The sequence below is a fragment of the Parambassis ranga genome, chromosome 19, assembly GCF_900634625.1.
Source record: "Parambassis ranga chromosome 19, fParRan2.1, whole genome shotgun sequence".
NCBI lineage: Eukaryota > Metazoa > Chordata > Actinopteri > Ambassidae > Parambassis > Parambassis ranga.
In genome coordinates, this window is record NC_041039.1 from 24,448,513 (window position 1) to 24,467,545 (window position 19,033).

General features: G+C 49.3%; 3 protein-coding genes across 3 annotated transcripts in view; 2 read left to right on the top strand and 1 right to left on the bottom strand.

Annotated features, from left to right (window-relative positions):
• The window catches only part of LOC114451731 (ankyrin repeat domain-containing protein SOWAHC), a 35,695-nt gene extending 18,035 nt beyond the window's left edge, over positions 1 to 17,660 (bottom strand). Inside the window, exons 1-6 of the mRNA XM_028430544.1 lie at positions 17,595 to 17,660; positions 15,887 to 16,014; positions 7,409 to 7,482; positions 5,780 to 6,009; positions 4,045 to 4,166; positions 625 to 789 (exon numbers count right to left, since the gene is read on the bottom strand). Coding sequence (XP_028286345.1) covers positions 625 to 789; positions 4,045 to 4,166; positions 5,780 to 5,993 — 501 coding nt within the window. The 5' untranslated portion in view covers positions 5,994 to 6,009; positions 7,409 to 7,482; positions 15,887 to 16,014; positions 17,595 to 17,660. The remainder of the gene's footprint in view (positions 1 to 624; positions 790 to 4,044; positions 4,167 to 5,779; positions 6,010 to 7,408; positions 7,483 to 15,886; positions 16,015 to 17,594) is intronic.
• Positions 9,513 to 11,890, top strand: irx5b (iroquois homeobox 5b). The gene is made up of 3 exons (XM_028429926.1): positions 9,513 to 9,746; positions 10,197 to 10,596; positions 11,164 to 11,890. The coding sequence occupies exons 1-3, from the start codon at positions 9,513 to 9,515 to the stop codon at positions 11,760 to 11,762; spliced, it is 1,233 nt and encodes a 410-aa protein (XP_028285727.1). The 3' UTR covers positions 11,763 to 11,890.
• Positions 16,428 to 18,964, top strand: LOC114451378 (protein ALP1-like). Its single transcript, XM_028429925.1, has 3 exons — positions 16,428 to 17,213; positions 17,391 to 17,508; positions 17,639 to 18,964. Exons 1-3 carry the CDS (start codon positions 16,435 to 16,437, stop codon positions 18,083 to 18,085), a joined length of 1,344 nt encoding a protein of 447 aa, XP_028285726.1. The 5' UTR covers positions 16,428 to 16,434; the 3' UTR covers positions 18,086 to 18,964.
• The last annotated feature ends 69 nt before the right edge of the window (positions 18,965 to 19,033 follow it).

Consider the following 19,033-nt stretch of genomic DNA (forward strand, 5'->3'; position numbering starts at 1 on the left):
GTGTGTGTCTGCAGTGTGTGTTTCAGCAGTGTGTGTGTCAGCAGTGTGTGTCTGCAGTGTGTGTTTCAGCAGTGTGTGTCTGCAGTGTGTGTTTCAGCAGTGTGTGTCAGCAGTGTGTGTTTCAGCAGTGTGTGTCAGCAGTGTGTGTCAGCAGTGTGTGTTTCAGCAGTGTGTGTCAGCAGTGTGTCTGCAGTGTGTGTCTGCAGTGTGTGTTTCAGCAGTGTGTGTCTGCAGTGTGTGTCTGCAGTGTGTGTTTCAGCAGTGTGTGTCTGCAGTGTGTGTTTCAGCAGTGTGTGTCAGCAGTGTGTGTTTCAGCAGTGTGTGTCTGCAGTGTGTGTTTCAGCAGTGTGTGTCTGCAGTGTGTGTTTCAGCAGTGTGTGTCAGCAGTGTGTGTCAGCAGTGTGTGTTTCAGCAGTGTGTGTCAGCAGTGTGTGTCAGCAGTGTGTGTCTGCAGTGTGTGTTTCAGCAGTGTGTGTCTGCAGTGTGTGTCTGCAGTGTGTGTTTCAGCAGTGTGTGTCTGCAGTGTGTGTTTCAGCAGTGTGTGTCTGCAGTGTGTGTTTCAGCAGTGTGTGTCTGCAGTGTGTGTTTCAGCAGTGTGTGTCTGCAGTGCAGACTGCTCCTCACCCTCCTGCAGCTGGCGGGCTCGCTGCTCATAGAGGAGTCACTCCTCAGGGACAGGAGGTCACAGCAGCTCAGGTCTCCTCCATCGCAGCCAGGGCTCGGGCTGGACTCTGTGGTCACACTTGTGAGCGGGAATGCCGGCATCTGTGCTGCCTCCACTGCTGAGTGCTGTGACCGTAACAGAAACATGGATGAACTGATCGTCACTTTCTTTCTGAAGCAGCGACTCGCTGAGCAGGAAGTGCATTTATTCTGAAGGCCCTGAATCTCAGCCGAGGCATCATCTGAAAAAGGACGGGAGCTCAGGGAGGCCAAAAAGACCAAAGATCAGACGTACATCATTATTCATCAGATTAAACTTAATTTAAAAATAAAAAGTCCAGTAAACCACAGGATGAGCCGCGATGATTCCCTGTGAGAGGAAGTATGTGATGTCACACACACACACACACACACACATCACTTCCAATCGTTGCCGCCGTCACTCACACAGCTCCGTTTTGCAACCATTACCATATGAGAGCGTGTTTAAAACAAAGTGGCATCACTGCTGCATCGCTGAGGCCTAATTGTCCTCAGCAGGACGAGGCAGCAGCTCTTTAATGTCTCGCAGAGTGTCCTTTAACTGGAGTGGACTGCAGTCCCAGGAGAGCTCATTACAGTTGCCATACACATGGCAACATGCCATACTCATTCACATAAAAAGCATCACAGCGACCGCTGTACAAGCACGTCATGATGGCAGCGCGCTGCACTTGAAACCAGGTTCCTGTTAGTTTAATGCCGACATGGCGGCCGGAGGTGTGTAGCGTTTAGGACGTTTAAAGACAGCTGTTACCCTGTTAGCATGACGGCGGGCTGCACTCGCTGACATCTGATTGGACAGTCTGACTGTATTCAGACCTGAAAGTGACGTAAAGTTTTAATTGGTGCTGCTGACAGTTATCATGTGTGTCATCAAAGCACATACACACCGCACACTGACAGGAAGACATGGCGACAAGCGGCGCCAACACCCGAAGGCAATTAAATCACCTTTAACAAGCATCCCTGACATCGTCTTCATCAAACTGAGAATCCGTGACTCTGAATGTTCTTTTGATTTGTCCCAAAACTGCCTTTAACACAAAGTCTAAACAACAGGGAGGCACTTTAACTTTAACCAATCACATCAGAGGAAACACAAAACGCCGCTTAGGGCCTGCGACAGCTAGCAAGCAGCAGTTAGCATATGTGTAGAGGATTGCCGTGTCTTTGTGAAGACAATATGAGCATAAGTCTCATTTACTAAAACCAGACTACAGTTGCTGCTAAAACACACCGTGCAGGTTCACCAAATCCACGGTTCGGTTCGTATCACGGTTCTGAGGTCACGGTTCGGTTCGGTTCGGTTTACATCGTTGAGGTTTTTTCTCCTTTAAACACTCTGGAAATACCAGATGAGCCTAAAATATATCCTAATTATCCAACATTCAACATATTTAAGAATCAGCTCAGTGTTTCCTCTATCATTATATCAGTCAACTTATTTCTTTTTAATTTCTATATAGCACCCGATCATAACAGAAGACATTTAAGAACCTTTCCTATAGAACAGGTCTACACCTGGTTCCTTTATTAAACAGCTCATGTTATTTTTCTTATTTGCACGGCAGCATGTCATTTCTCTCTGCGAGGTTGTGCGTTTACAATTCAGCGCTGCTGTCTGCGCACAGAGGCACGATGCGTGTACACACACAGACACATGCACAGACACACACACCGAGACACACAGAGACACACAAACACAGACACGTGTGTGCACATACTCCCACCGTCAGACAGAGAACCTGTGTTGTTGCCACCGTTGCTGATGACATGCTAGTTGGATAGACTAAACTCTATGACTACGCTAAGCTATGCAATGCTAACGGTACTGATGATTGATATGCTGTTTACATCCCGCTCTGTGAGCACTGACAGGACCACCGGCAGCTTTGCGCACGATTGGACGCAGAGTGCTGTGGGTCTCTTTGCTCCGCCTGCAGCTGAACCTGCTGCATGAAGCTACAGAGACTGACCGGCTGTGAGTGTTTTAAAAACACCTCCCTGTATTACTTGATGCGCATGTCCAGAACCGAACAGAACACGCGCCCCGAACCGAAACACGTGTACCGAGCGGTTCGGATTTTTTTCCTGAACCGTCCCACCCCAAGTGCAGTGTGACACCATCACTAAGCCACCACGTGTGATGTGTGGCCCTCCCCAACAGGCGGTGCAGGTGCAGCCGGTGAACAGCTGAGGATGGAGGATTAACCAAGGTAACAATGCAGAGCGACCCCCCCCCCGCCCCCAGTGTGGTGCAGCGAATCCCCGGTGAACATTCAGGCCGTAAACAGTTCGACAGTAACGCAGCAGCTTGATCCTATTTGCATTCATATTAACTCTGATGTGTGAGAATTACTCACAGCTGCTGCTTATTTACAGCCTCACTGAGCACGCTCAGACCGCGGCCCCCAATGGAAACCAGAGCTTCCCTCAGAGGCCACAGGCAAACACACACAGAGGCAAACACACACACAGAGGCAAACACACAGACAAACACACACATACAGGCAAACACACACACACACAGGCAAACACACACACACACAGGCAAACACACACATACAGGCAAACACACACAGAGGCAAACACACACACAGAGGCAAACACACAGACAAACACACACATACAGGCAAACACACACACACACAGGCAAACACACACACACACAGGCAAACACACACATACACAGGCAAACACACACAGACAAACACACACACACAGACAGACAAACACACACAGGCAAACACACACACACAGACAAACACACACACACAGACAGACAAACACACACAGGCAAACACACACACACACATACAGGCAAACAAACACACACAGACAGACAAACACACACAGGCAAACACACACACACAGACAAACACACACACACAGACAAACACACACAGGCAAACACACACACACAGACAGACAAACAAACACACACAGAGGCAAACACACACACACAGACAGACAAACACACACAGACAAACAAACACAGACAAACACACACAGACAGACAAACACACACAGACAGACACACACATACAGGCAAACACACATCTGTGCGTGTGTGTTGTCTCAGTTTCCATGTCCTTTCAGTGTGTATTGATTAGATTGATTGGTTAGAACCTTAGTGGTTCTGGTCCCAGTGTGAAACGCCTGCAGACTGTCAGCAGGTGATCAAAGCCCGCCGCGTATTAAAAACGATCAACGCTTGCTGCAGTCAGACTAAAATAAGAACAAAGTGTGCTCTGATGAAGAGGCCTGTCAGCCCCTCAGCTGATCACAGGCGCCGTTTAAAGACGGTCCTGTGAATAAACATGAGCCCGTCACACTCACCTCCTCCGCCTCCGTCACTACCAGCGCTGGGACGTTACCGCCACCGCCGCACTCCTCAGCTTCATCCTGATCGGCTGCTGCATGGATCAGGTGCTGGTCTGGGCTCTGATCCTGAGGAGATGCTGGGTGTGAGGAAGAGGAGGAGTCACATCTGATAGCCATGTTTTAACAGCCTCAGAATGTAGAGGGCGATGTTTGACGGCATGCTGGTTAGAACATCACCCTGTCACATGACCTGCTTCCATTAAAAAGAGCTGACTGAACGGAACACGGCGTGAGAACAGCAGTGTGCACCACACAACGACATCTGTCCCCGTTTGTCAAAACAGGAAGTGATGTCATAGCTGTGACCATAAAAACATTACACGATGGGTAAAAATGGAGCTGTGAGGACAAGAAACCAAACTGTGTCGTCCTGTGGTCTGTGTGTGTGAACTGCAATGTTTGTGGCTAATTTCAGTTCTGAGTTAAGGCCTCTGTGAATGTTTCTGGTCTCAGTGAATGTTACTGGTCTCTGTGAATGTTTCTGGTCTCAGTGAATGTTACTGGTCTTAGTGAATGTTACTGGTCTCAGTGAATGTTACTGGTCTCTGTGTATGTTACTGGTCTCAGTGAATGTTACTGGTCTCTGTGAATGTTACTGGTCTCTGTGAATGTTACTGGTCTCAGTGAATGTTGCTGGTCTCAGTGAATGTTGCTGGTCTCAGTGAATGTTACTGGTCTCAGTGTATGTTACTGGTCTTAGTGAATGTTACTGGTCTCTGTGTATGTTACTGGTCTTAGTGAAGGTTGCTGGTGTCTGTGTATGTTACTGGTCTCAGTGTATGTTACTGGTCTCAGTGAATGTTACTGTCTCAGTGAATGTTACTGGTCTCTGTGTATGTTACTGGTCTTAGTGAAGGTTGCTGGTGTCTGTGTATGTTACTGGTCTCAGTGAATGTTACTGTCTCAGTGAATGTTACTGGTCTCTGTGTGTGGTTACTGGTCTCAGTGAATGTTACTGGTCTCTGTGTATGTTACTGGTCTTAGTGAAGGTTGCTGGTGTCTGTGTATGTTACTGGTCTCAGTGAATGTTACTGTCTCAGTGAATGTTACTGGTCTCTGTGTGTGGTTACTGGTCTCAGTGAATGTTACTGGTCTCTGTGTATGTTACTGGTCTTAGTGAAGGTTGCTGGTGTCTGTGTATGTTACTGGTCTCAGTGAATGTTACTGGTCTCTGTGTATGTTACTGGTCTTAGTGAAGGTTGCTGGTGTCTGTGTATGTTACTGGTCTCAGTGAATGTTACTGGTCTCTGTGTATGTTACTGGTCTTAGTGAAGGTTGCTGGTGTCTGTGTATGTTACTGGTCTCAGTGAATGTTGCTGGTCTCAGTAAAGGTTGCTGGTCTCAGTGAATGTTGCTGGTCTCAGTGAAGGTTGCTGGTCTCTGTGAATGTTACTGGTCTCTGTGTATGTTACTGGTCTCAGTGAATGTTGCTGGTCTCAGTAAAGGTTGCTGGTCTCAGTGAATGTTGCTGGTCTCAGTGAAGGTTGCTGGTCTCTGTGAATGTTACTGGTCTCTGTGTATGTTACTGGTCTCAGTGAATGTTGCTGGTCTCAGTAAAGGTTGCTGGTCTCAGTGAATGTTGCTGGTCTCTGTGTATGTTACTGATCTGCAGTACACAGCGCCTTTACAGCGCAGAATCAAACTGAACTGACCCGACAGGCTGAGCCTGAGCCACTGCAGCTTCGTTCACCTGTATCAACGGAGCGGTGGGCTGGAGGCGCATCTGAGCTCAGCTGACACTCTGATGGACTCTGCTCAATGTGCTGGACTTGCAGAAGAGCTGGATGAGTGTGAATGTGGTCTCTGTCAGTCTGGAGATGCTGATCCTGTTTGTCAGGCCTTGAGTCAGCTAAGGGGGGTTCTAGTTCATGGTCCAGAGGAAACCACTGAGAAGAACCCTCCATCACACTGAGAGCTTAGCTGTGAAAGGAGATGTCACACACAGAGACACACCACACACACACACACACACACACACACACACACAGACAAACACAACAGTGTTACATGTTGCTGAATGAATTGAACTTCCTGTGTGTGTGTCTGTGTGTGTTTGGTGTGTCTCTTCCAGTGTGCGTGTGTCTCTGAAGCTTGTTCCATACTCCAGGAGAACAGAGAAAGTCGTTAAACATATATTTAGGAAAACTAGCAAAACCATGAAATCCCTCCTGCTCCGCTGTATGAGGAGTCCGGGCCAAAACTAATGTTGTTGTTCTTCCACCTCGGGAAACACAAACCGATTTCTCTGTTCTCATGGAGTATGGAACAAGCTTCAGAGACACACACACTGGAAGAGACACACCAAACACACAAACACACACACACACACACACACACACACAACAGTGTTACATGTTGCTGAATGAATTAAACCTCTTGTGTGTTTGTCTGTGTGTGTGTGGTGTGTCTCTGTGTCTGTGTGTGTGGTGTGTCTCTGTGTCTGTGTGTGTGGTGTATCTCTGTGTCTGTGTGTGTGTGTGTGGTGTGTCTCTGTGTGTGTGTGTGTGGTGTGTCTCTGTGTGTGTGTGTGTGGTGTGTCTCTGTGTGTGTGTGACAGATAATCTTCAGACTGTGGATCTCATCTGAAGCCATTATCCACTCTGTGAAGTCTTTAATGCGGTGCTCCCCCGGGTGGTAATTATGTGCGCACAGATAACAAGGATTGCATTTCATACTTGAATAATAACTATTAAAAAGAGTGTTTTCCAATTAATTAAACACACTGTCTGTAAGTAACCTCCGGACACTTGGCCCACGGGCTGATGCTGGGGGAGAACAAGCGCGCACTCCTTTCATGTGAACACGGAGGAGACCCACGCAGCTCCCACGATTCTCTACTGTGTACATGCAAATGGAGAACAGAACTTTTGATGTGATAAAACAGTGGTGCCGTGTCATTTGGTGGGTAGGCCTTCTGGGGCGATGATGAAAGAGTCATGTGAGCCCTTCCGTGCCATTACTCCATCCTGCGGTGTGTGTTTAATATCAGAGCGTCACCAGCCGAGCACGGGCTTTAATGAACGCAGCTTACAGCAGCGTGAAAATAACACGGCTAATCTGCTCCACCGTCTGCAGGGGAGCAGTCAGAGGAGCTGCTCACATCAGTCAGGCCTCATCACACACACACACTGCAGCAGCAGACCACAGGCCTCTGACAAACCACAGGCTGTTCACACATACAACAAAGCTCCACTCAAACTACATAAAGCACAGCTCAGAGCGCCTGGTCCTGAAGGTCAGCCTGATCCTTTGACACAGACCCTGTCAGTGCAGTGAAGCCGTGACAGCGACCATGAGGCCCTGACCTGAGCGAGCTCACCTGAAGACGTCAGCTCCACCAGAGGAGGTCCACGCACCGTCTTCATGGGGCCACAGACAACACTTTCAGTCCTGCTGAGAAGAGAGACGCTCTGCTAATTATAGGATACACAAATCAGATTAAAGTATAAGCTCACACACACACTCGGAGAGAGAGAGACACACACACACACACACAAACTCGGAGAGAGAGAGAGAGAGAAACACACACACACACTCGGGGAGAGAGAGACACACACACACACACACAAACTCGGAGAGAGAGAGAGAGAGAGAGAGAGAGACAGACACACACTCGGGGAGAGAGAGAGAGACAAACACACACACTCGGGGAGAGAGAGAGACAGACACACTCGGGGAGTGAGAGAGAGACACGCACACACACACAAACCCGGAGAGAGAGAGAGAGAAACACACACACACTCGGGGAGAGAGAGACACACACACACACACACACAAACTCGGAGAGAGAGAAAGAGACACGCACACACACACACACACACACACACACACACACTCGGAGAGAGAGAAAGAGACACGCACACACTTGGAGAGAGAGAAAGAGACACACACACACACACTCGGAGAGAGAGAGAGAGAGAGACAGACACACACACGGAGAGAGAGAGAAAGAGACACACACACACACGGAGAGAGAGAGAGAGAGAGAGAGAGAGACAGACACACACTCTGAGAGAGAGAGAGAAAGACAGACACACACTCGGGGAGAGAGAGAGAAAGACAGACACACACTCGGGGAGAGAGAGAGAGACACGCACACACACAGGCCTGTCACAATAACAGATTTTGCTGGACGATTCATTGCCAAGAGAGATTATTGTGATAAGCGATAATATTGTCGTTTTGAGACCATGTACAACTAATATAATGATGGCAGCGAGAGAGAGAGAGAGAGAGAGGAAAACAAACAAGCAAGCAAATGTAATTTATCACGGCCGAAAAACTGATCGAGCCCATTTAATTTATCGTACAATTAATTGATTTATTGTTTATCGCGACAGGCCTACACACACACACACACTCGGAGAGAGAGAAAGAGACACGCACACACACACACACACACTCGGAGAGAGAGAAAGAGACACGCACGCACACACACACACACACACACACACTCGGAGAGAGAGAAAGAGACACACACACACACACACGGAGAGAGAGAGAGAGACACACTCGGAGAGAGAGACACACACACACACACGGAGAGAGAGACACACACACTCGGACAGAGAAAGAGAGACACACACACACTCGGAGAGAGAGAGAGAGACACACTCGGAGAGAGAGACACACACACACGGAGAGAGAGAGACAGAGAGAGAGAGACACACAAGGCAAGGTAAGGTTTATTTATAATATGACGGTGGATGACATCACAGAATAAAAACATTTTAAAACATTAAATTAGGAAGAAAATTAAAATCATAAAAACATCAAATTGAATGAGAAGAGTGCAGTTAGAGAATTTAAGAGAACGCTGCAGTGCACACACACACAGACACACACACCACAGACACAGACACACACACACAGACACAGACACACACACACACACAGACACACACAGACACAGACACACACACAGACACACACACACAGACACACACACAGACACACACACACAGACACACACAGACACACACAGACACACACAGACACATTTTCATATTAATTATGTTGATTTTTCACATGATCACATTGATCATGTGAAAAATCAACCCGCTGCTGATGATCGATCGGTGATCAGCTCTGACTGACGTCATCGGAAGGTGTTTTTGTGGTACTTTTGTTTAATAAGTTCAGAAGAGCGAGGTGTGTGTGTGGGAGAGAGAGAGAGAGAGAGAGAGAGAGAGAGAGAGGTGGAGCTGAGAGTCCCTCGCAGGCTCGGATCAGTCCGGCCTCAGTCGGAATCAAACACTAGAAACAGCACAATCAGACACAGTGATGCTCCCGGAAGCTGTCGCCTTTAAAACTCTTTTTCTTCTTCTTCTCTCCTCTCCGCGGTCCCGGAGAAACGCGCGCCTTCGCTCTCAGATGTGAGTTTGTCCGTGCGTAATAGCCCGGCTCCGCGCGCGCCGCCCGTCATGGCTTATCCTCAGGGTTTCCTCTTCCAGCCGTCCGTGTCTCTGGCTCTGCACTCGTGCCCGTCCTTCAGCTCCGGGGTCCTCCTAGGACCAAGGACGGAGGAGCTCGGCCGCTCCTCTTCGGGCTCCGCCTTCGCTCCGTATACAGCGGGATCAGCGACCTCGCCCGGGTTCAACTCACACCTCCCGTACGGCGGGGAGCCCCGGGCCGCCGCCACGCTCAGCTCTTTTGTGGTGAGTGTCCGCGCAGAGCCGGATCAGCGGTTTCGGGTCTAGGCTGTGGGCGCGTAAAGTTCCGCTGAATCCTCGCGTAAAAACTGAAGAGTTTTTATTTCAACCCGAGCTGGAATTAATTGAAGCCAGAAATAAAACGTTAGTGATCTGATTGCGGGGGATTAAATTATTATCAGATGATATTTTCACTCAAGTGTTTTAATCTCAGAAACTTTTAATTAATCATCACATGAGTTATTCCACCTGTCAGGACCTTCTGTTTCTTCTTCTCTTCTTTTTATTATGATAAAAAAATGATCTTATTTTTGTTTTTTTGGTCTTTTATTTTGAAATGTTCAGATAATTAAGTATGACGTCCTGTTTCTGTGATTTAATCTGAGCGTTTTCGTCCTGTTGAGATTAGAGTCACGGCTGCCAGCAACACACACTAAATCTGACATCCTGTTTCAGAGTCCAGGGTACGACCCATCCTCGGCCATCTCTGGGCCCCTGGATTACCACCCGTTTGGGGCCCTGGGGCACTACCCGTACGGAGACCCCGCCTACAGGAAAAATGCCACACGGGACGCCACGGCCACGCTGAAGGCTTGGCTGAACGAGCACCGGAAGAACCCGTACCCCACCAAAGGAGAGAAGATCATGCTGGCCATCATCACCAAGATGACCCTGACTCAGGTGTCCACGTGGTTCGCCAACGCCCGCCGCCGCCTGAAGAAGGAGAACAAGATGACCTGGACCCCCCGGAACAGGAGCGAGGACGAGGACGAAGAGGACAACATCGACTTGGAGCGCAACGAGGACGAGGAGGAGCCTGCGAAGCCAAGCGATGAGGAGATGAAGGGCGAGGCCGGTGAGTGGATTAGTCAACCGATTAACCCCAAAAGGTGGTCACATGACGCGTCTGTCACCCCAAACCTAAACCCACAGACGGAGCTCGCTCTGCGGGTCTGTCAGAATCCAGCAGCAGCAGCTTTATTTCAGCAAAGACCCAAACTGTGATCAATTCAAACCGATCAATTCCATTCAGATTTATTGAAAAACCGACTTAAAGAATAATTAATTAAATTACTACCCGATCACAGCGTGTGCAGCTTCAGTAAATCACTCACTGATGTTTACAGGGATTTTCAGATTTATTGATCTGATCCTGAGGTTTCCGATCAGTTAAAAATGAAGCAGGTTAAATCCTAATTTCATAATAAGAGCTGATCAATAATTAATAATCAATTTACTTCACCCTTGGTGCTGCAGCTGTATAATTTGTATTTCATTCATGAAAGTATAACTTTCAGTTCCTGCAGATCAATAAAAACCACCTGAAAGTGATTGATTGATTATCATGTGTATTGATTGTGTTTCAGTCTGGCTGCTCTTCTCTGTGTCTGGTTCTGACACGTCCCCTCTCCTCCCCCCGCAGCGCACCGCCGCTCGTCAGACCCGTGTGTGTTGATGTTCAGAGAAGACGGCAGCAGCAACTCCGACCGCGGCCTCACTGATCCGGACTGTAAAGTTTCAGGGGGGCGGCGGCTGCCCCACCTCCCGGGCCCCATCTCCACGTCAGCAGCCCCTCAGAGCGCTCCCTTGGGATCACTCAGGGTCTCCGAATCAGGGTGCACATCTTCATCGTCGAGCTTCATGTCCAAGGAGCACATGGACTCCTGCGACACCACTCAGGAGCCAAACGTGGCCCCTAAACCCAAACTGTGGTCCCTGGCTGAGATCGCCACATCAGCAGATAAAAGCACAGAATGCAGTGACCCCTCACAGAGCGGGGGGCTAAGGCCCCGGACCTCATTCCCCCACAGCCCCGCTCTGCCTCGGCACCTCTACTACACCTCCCCCTTCATCCCGGGTTTCTCCAGCTACGGCCCCGTGGGGCCCCTGCAAGGCAGCACGCACTTAAACGGATTACAGCAGACGATGCTGCAGCGTGAGGCGGCGGCCAGAGACCGCCGGCTGCGCGGCCACGGCCAGCTGGAGCTGCACGAACTGAAGAGAGGCATGACCAACGTGTAGAGAGCCCCGAGCGCCTGCAGGGCCGGACCTTTACACACACAGGACAGTTCAGACACTTTTCTATGTTGATGTCATCTTTGTAGTGCGTTTCTGCACAAACAATGGAAATAAAGCTAGTTTTAATAATACAGGATGAGCAGCTGCGTTTCTCAGACACACCAACACTCGGCGTTCAGCACATCTAAAAATCCTGCAGTTCATCCGTGCGTCTTCGTCCTCCCGTCAGGACGCTTTTATTTAGTTTAAATATCTGAACAGGAATAATAAAAACAAACAGCAGCTTTTTTGGATCAAAATCAATAAATCTTTATAAATTCTATTATTTTAATAAAGATTAAAATAATCATATATATGATTATTTTAATCTTTAAGATTTATTGATTTTGATAAAAAAAGACTCTTTTGTCTTTAAGTCATTTTTTAAATGATTTGTTTGATCATATTTGATGTTGATTTGAGTTTTGTTTGTGTTCACACATCATCAACATGTTTGTGACACAGTCGGTTGTCATTTGTTTTCTGATTTCAGTTTTCTAATATTTTCTTTGACTCGTGTGCAACGGCTCGTGTGTTCACACAGATACTGTGGGACCAGAGCAGACCAACACAAAACAACAGACGGCATGTTGAAAAATAACATGGCGCTCATTGATTGTATCAATCTGCAGTATTGGAAAGCATCAAAAATAACTTCACCGCTGAATAGGAAGCATCACGTAGAATAAAACCTGAACATGTTTGAGCACAATAACAAAAGTGACATCAGGCTTCAGGCTCCGCTCAGAAACACACCAACGAAGAAGAAGCAGCTGCACCAGTTTATTCAAAGCACCTCCACACAGCAGCCACCAGCGCTGTGAGGGAAACACGACCAGATGATGATGTCAGAGTTTACCTCTAACGACCGATTCTGGAGAGGCTTCTGACAACAAGCTGAATGTTTAGTCCAGTTTTTAGAAGCCTGTTTCCACTCAGCCTGAACATGTGTGATAAGCTTTACACATCATACACAGCTTTACATATCAAGAGCTTCAGTTTCCTGCAGCGCCGACTGACAGATACTGAGAGAGTGTGTGTTTGATCTTCAGGGCCACCGTACCCCACAGAAACACAAACAGCAGCATTAAGCTTTTCACTGGTTCTGTTCTGTATCTCAGTGAAATATTGATCAGCACCAAGAAATCAGACATCAATAAATAACCTCTGGAAGTGATCAGAGGAAAGAGGAAGCATCGATCCGTTTATACAAACCGAGCTGTGAAGGCCAGTGTGTGTGTGTCTGTGTGTGTCTGTTAATGCTGAACTGGCTGCAGGTGTTCAAACTTTCTCAAACAGTCTCCGCCTCCTCCGCGTGCCTACAGCTATGAGTTTAAATGCTGTCAGATGACGTGGTGAGGCGTGTTGGCGAGGCAGCGAGGGGCCCAGCCGTGGGCTGTCTAACCCACAGAACCGCCAGATGTCTCATCATGACGCCACTCAACCCTCCCGCCATGCAGCTCCTCCGGACTCTCCCACCCATGGCCGCAGCAGCTGGGTGGGCAGGCCAACCAGCAGGCGGTGCCTCATGGCGCCCCGTAACACGCTGTCCCTCAAAATGCAGCAGTCCCTGGAGAGCACAGCTCTGCAGAGCGCTGGTGGTCTGCTGCCCGACATTCATGTGTTCATGTTCCGTCTGCTACTTCACTGACTGCTGGAGTAGTAATCTCTTTATTCTTTTATTTATTAACTGACTATTAACTAAGCGAGCAACCTCCATCCTTCAAAGTAAACGACATGAAAATGAGTTGAACTCTAAACTCACAGAAAGTCACTTCATCTGCTGTGCTGTGAGCGCCCCCTGCTGGCTGGCCGACTGTGTTACAGACACAGGGGTTCAGGCTCTGGGTCTCTCTCTGTAAAGCGCTTGAGACCATTTCTAATTGTCACATGCGCTGTATATTGATACACTGAATTGAATGACCCGCTCCACAGACTGTTCAAGTCATCACAGAGACACGAGCATTCATCTAAGGGTTACAGACATGTTCTCCTTTGTGCTGCTCAGAGACAAAGGCATTGCTGTGCCTGCTAAACACTGCACAGGGCCGACGCTCACCCTCCGTCCCACTCACCCGGGACAAACCGGGACAGATTAGTGTCCCGACGCACACGTCGAGTCAAAACCGGGATAGACAAGATACACAAGGAAGGAGTCCCCCTCAGACCCATCGTCAGCAGCACTAACTCAGTCACATACAACGTGGCTAAGCACTTGGCTGAACTCCTGACACCACTGGTAGGTAACACACCACATCACATCCACAACTCACAGGACTTTGTGAACAAGGTGGAGAAGATCCAAATGGACCCAGATGACACCATGGTCTCATTTGATGTCAGCTCCTTGTTTACTTGCATCCCTTCATCAGAAGCCACAGAGATGGTAAGGACGTGCCTCACACAAGACGGCACACTCAAGGAGAGAACCAACTTAACGCCAGACCACATCTGTGAGCTGCTGGACCTCTGCCTGACCACCACTTATTTCCAGTACAATGGGAACTTTTACAGACAGAAGCACGGCTGTGCGATGGGATCGCCTGTGTCTCCTACTGTGGCCAACCTCTACATGGAAGAAGTGGAGAGAAGAGCCCTGAGTTCCTTTCCTGGAACCACCCCCACCCACTGGTTGAGATATGTGGATGACACCTGGGTCAAAATCAAGACCAACGAAGTGGAACGGTTCACAGAACACATCAACGCAGTGGATAACAACATCAAGTTCACTCGGGGGGACACCAGGGACAACAATCTGGCCTTCTTGGACTGCACAGTACATATTGAGGAGGACAGGAGCCTCAATGTGGAAGTGTACAGGAAACCCACACACACGGACCAGTACCTGTTGTTTGATTCACACCACCCACTGGAACACAAACTGGGAGTCATCAGGACCCTGCAGCACAGAGCACAAACTGTACCCACCAGCTCAGAGGGGAAGAAGAAGGAGCAACACCACATCAGGAAGGCCCTGCAGACCTGTGGCTACCCCAAGTGGGCACTCATCAAAACCACAAAAACAAGACCCCCCAACAACAAGAAGAAGGACGACACCAGGCGGAGGAAGAACATCTCCATTCCATATGTGTCAGGAGTATCAGAGAAACTCCGCAGGATCTTCAACAACCATGACATCCCGGTCCATTTCAAACCTATGACAACACTGAGACAGAGACTGGTTCACCTGAAGGATCAGACTCCCAGGGAGACACACAGTAATGTGATATATGCAGTCCAGTGCAGTGAGGAATGCTCTGATCTGTACATTGGAGAAACTAAACAACCACTCCACAGAAGAATGGCTCAGCACAGGACTCAGCTGTTCACCTCCACCTCAAAGACAAAGGACACTCCTTTGAGGACAACAACGTTCACATTTTAGACAGGGAGGAAAGGTGGTATGAAAGAGGAGTCAGGAAGCATCTATGTGAAGCTGGAAGAACCTTCCCTTAACAGAGGCGGTGGCCTCAGACATCATCTTTCTACCACAGACAATGCAGTGATTCCATCCATTCCAGGAAGTTTGCACATACTCACAGCAAGAACAAAGGGCTGTCAACCAGTCCCCCTCCGGCAGTTTCATAGTCGTTAGCCAGACGTTAGACACACCTGGCCCAGTCAGCCAGAACATCACAGGTAACCATGGAAACATTTAGTGCTATTGTTTGTAAGTTTTTTTAAGTTTTACCCAGACCCACCCACACAGGTCTGTAACCACATATAAACCATGTTTCCCACCAAACAGTTAGAACTGATGAAGCTGCTTGGATGAGCAGCGAAACGTCTTCTAGAAAACTCCACAAGTCCAGACGCCTTGCTTCAACCTTCTCTAAACCGGGACTGTCCCGGTCAAACTGGGAGGTGTGAAACCCTACCTACCCCACCTTACATGTACAAGTGCAGAATGAACGAACCTGTAAAGTTAGCCCCGCTCACGTAGGTAGTCTACCCAAGCTAACCTAATGAAGCCCGGACCGGAACCACCTTTGTTCTTGTCCTCGGGGACACGAACAAACTTCTCTGTTCTCGTGGAGTGTGGAACAAGCTGAAGCCTCGTGCTGCTGCATTACATCACAAACACTCACCTGAGCACGGAGACGGTCAGGTGAGCTGACGGCCGCCCCCGCCATCATTCTTCTTCTTCTTCTTTTCTTCTTCTTCTTGCAGCGGCTCTCGGCCACACAGGCCAAATAGTGTTCAGGATCTCGCGGGCCTGCAGATAGAATAGAATAGAATATACTTTAATCCCTTTGGGAAGGTCCCTCAGGGAAATTCGGGATAATTCAGATGTGATCAATCATATTCTTAAACATTGGACTCACGCCTTGCTTCGTCTGTCTGAATATGACCTGGATGACTGAGAAGCTTCATCAACAATAACCAGCAACTTTCAGAAAAATGCAGATGCAGAAAAACTACACGTGAGGAGGGTTAGAAAGAAAAGACAAAGCATGAATAAGATGGATATATTGTATAATATATATGTTTATTACCCAGGTATATGAATGTATTGTGTATAGAGGCGGATAATCGTTAAACCGTGGAGTTCCCGAGCCGCCCTCCGACCCGGTAGGGGGCGGTGTGTTGCCTCTGAGCCGCTCACTGTCAACAGACCAGGAGCAGAAAGTTGAAGATGGAGCCGCAGGAGCAGGGTCCGGCTCTCTCTGCGGCTGTGCTGAGCTCCATGCTCGGCCTGAACCTTCCTCCGCTGTTCGGCAGCCAGGTGTTCCAGCTGTACCGGCTCCAGGCGACGTTGCTGCGGCAAAGGCGAGCCCGGGAGATGATGGAGCGGGACCGACGGCGGCGTCTGTACCTGCGGAGGAGGAGAGCCTTCCTGCTGTCCTCCATCGCCGCCATCCTGAGCTTCATCACCTCCGCCACCAACAGACACGTCTGGGTCCGAAACCGCAGGTCGGGGCAGAACTTCTGGGCGACGGCGGAGCTATTCGACGACGACGAGTGGAAGGTGCAGTTTCGCGTCACCCGTGCGACGTTCGAGTACCTGGTCGAACTCATCGGTCCGGCCATCAAACGACGCCGAACGAACTACAGGGTACCCATCGAGCCGCGCCGCAGGCTGGCCATCACGCTGTGGTGGTTCGCCCGGTCCGGGGAGTACCGCTCCATCGCCGACATGTTCGGCGTAGGAATCGCCACGGTATGCATGATTGTTCGCCAGGTCACCTCGGCCATAGTGGACCGGCTGTACCGGCGCTTCGTTTCGCTTCCGAGCGGAGAACGGCTGGACGAAACCATCCGAGCCTTCAAGGACCGCTGCTACCCGCAGTGTGCGGGAGCCATTGGCGCGACCCACATCCCCATCGCCCAGCCGAGGGACAACCCCGACCACTACCTGAACAAGAGGGGCTGGCACTCTGTCATCCTGCAGGCCGTGGTGGACCACAGCGTCTGGTAAGGACTGGCAGTATGGATCAGCTGATCAATAGCTTTTATTGATTGAAACAGGAACAGACTGTCCGTAATGTTTTATAAGCATCTGATTAGGTTCAAATGTGTTGAGGTGAACCCGTGTGTTGACAGGTCTCATTCTCAGTGTAACTGAAAGTGCTGCCATGTTGTGTCTGTCAGCTTCACTGACGTGTACGCCGGCTGGCCTGGAAGCACCAACAGCGCTGCAGTGCTGTCCAGCTCAGACCTGTACCTGAAGGCCGAGGACCGGCCCGATGGGTACCTGTTTCCCCGAGAGGTGAGTGCAAGTAACACTCAGGTGGTTCTCCTGCTGTCAGAGCAACAGGAGGAATAAATACACACACACACACTGTAGCTGCACACCATGCTGTACTGCCACCAGGTCTAAAAAGAGGTGTGTCTTTCAGAAGTCGCTGCTAACAGATGGCGTGGAGATCCCCGTTCACCTGATTGGCGATGCCTCCTTCCCCCTGAAGCCCTGGCTGATGAAGGGGTACACTGAGGGGCAGCAGCTGTCACCGGAGCAGCGTCGCTTCACCTTCACGCTGGCCTCTGCGCGCTCCGTGGTGGACACAGCCTTCATGCGGCTGAAGGGGCGCTGGAGATGCCTGCTGAAGAAGAGTGACATCGACATCTCCATGATGCCCAGAGTGGTGGCGGCCTGCTGCGTTCTCCACAACCTGTGCGAACAGCGAGGAGACGGATTCCTCCCCGAGTGGAGCGTGGAGATGGCTCCCACAGGAACGTACCTGATACAGCCCGAGACGGAGGCCTATGAAGGAGACACGTACTGCACGGCTGAGGTGATCAGACAGACCATCGCCTACAACCTGCTGACTGTGCTGCAGTACTGACCTCACGGGTTACTTCATGTTTCTGTCTCACAGAGCGCTCTATGCTCTCCTGCAGTCTGTCACTTTAAATACTGTCCCGCCACTTTCAGGCGAAGTGAGCTGCCAAAAGTGGGTGCGTTCAACTTCAACACTGTTTGAGATGCATGCTGGACTTAAAACAACTCCTGCTGGTTAGAAGTCAGCCTGCGCTGCAGCTGCTCGTCTCTGACTGACCCTCCTCTGACACGCCTGATGTGAGGAACACTCATCTCCTGGTTATCTGTCAGAGGGATCTCTTCACTAGTGAAAAATGTGTCAAACTATAGTTTTATTTGCAGGAAGAAGAATTCAGGACTTTCTTTACTTAACACTAACCCGAACCTTTCCAATTAAATAACCACAACACAGCTCTCACTCCTCACTCTGCTCCAGCCTTGCTGGTGTCTCCTCCACAGCTCACAGGTGTGCCCAGGTTGCATCGCCTCCCCCTGCTCCTGCTACTTCTGCTCAGGTGGGGCTCACCTGATTTGTATTTTCCATTCTCTTCCTTTCTGCTACACGGTGAGATCTGTTTTGAGCACCAGGACGTCCTGCTGAGGAATAACAGAGAACATGGGGATGCAGACACTGTTGCACAACAATGGAGAAGACCAGAACCTGTTTACAGTTCAGTCATTTAAACAGTTTAACAAAGACCTGAGCACTCCCTCCAGCTTCAGTTAAATGTATGACCTCGTTACTTTGCCGTCAGTGTTTCCACGTTCCTCTCTTCACCCCTTGTGAATATCCCATCACCATGGTTACTGTGGTCACCATTTACAAAAGTACTCTAAAAATGCAAAAGACTGATGAAAATGTGTCATTTGTGGTTGTTTGTTTATAAAGTTCTTTAATTTTGTACATTTGCTGTCTATCGGAATTTTGTTCAGGCAGTTTCTGTGAAACTGAAATGTTCTGCTTCTGTTCTGA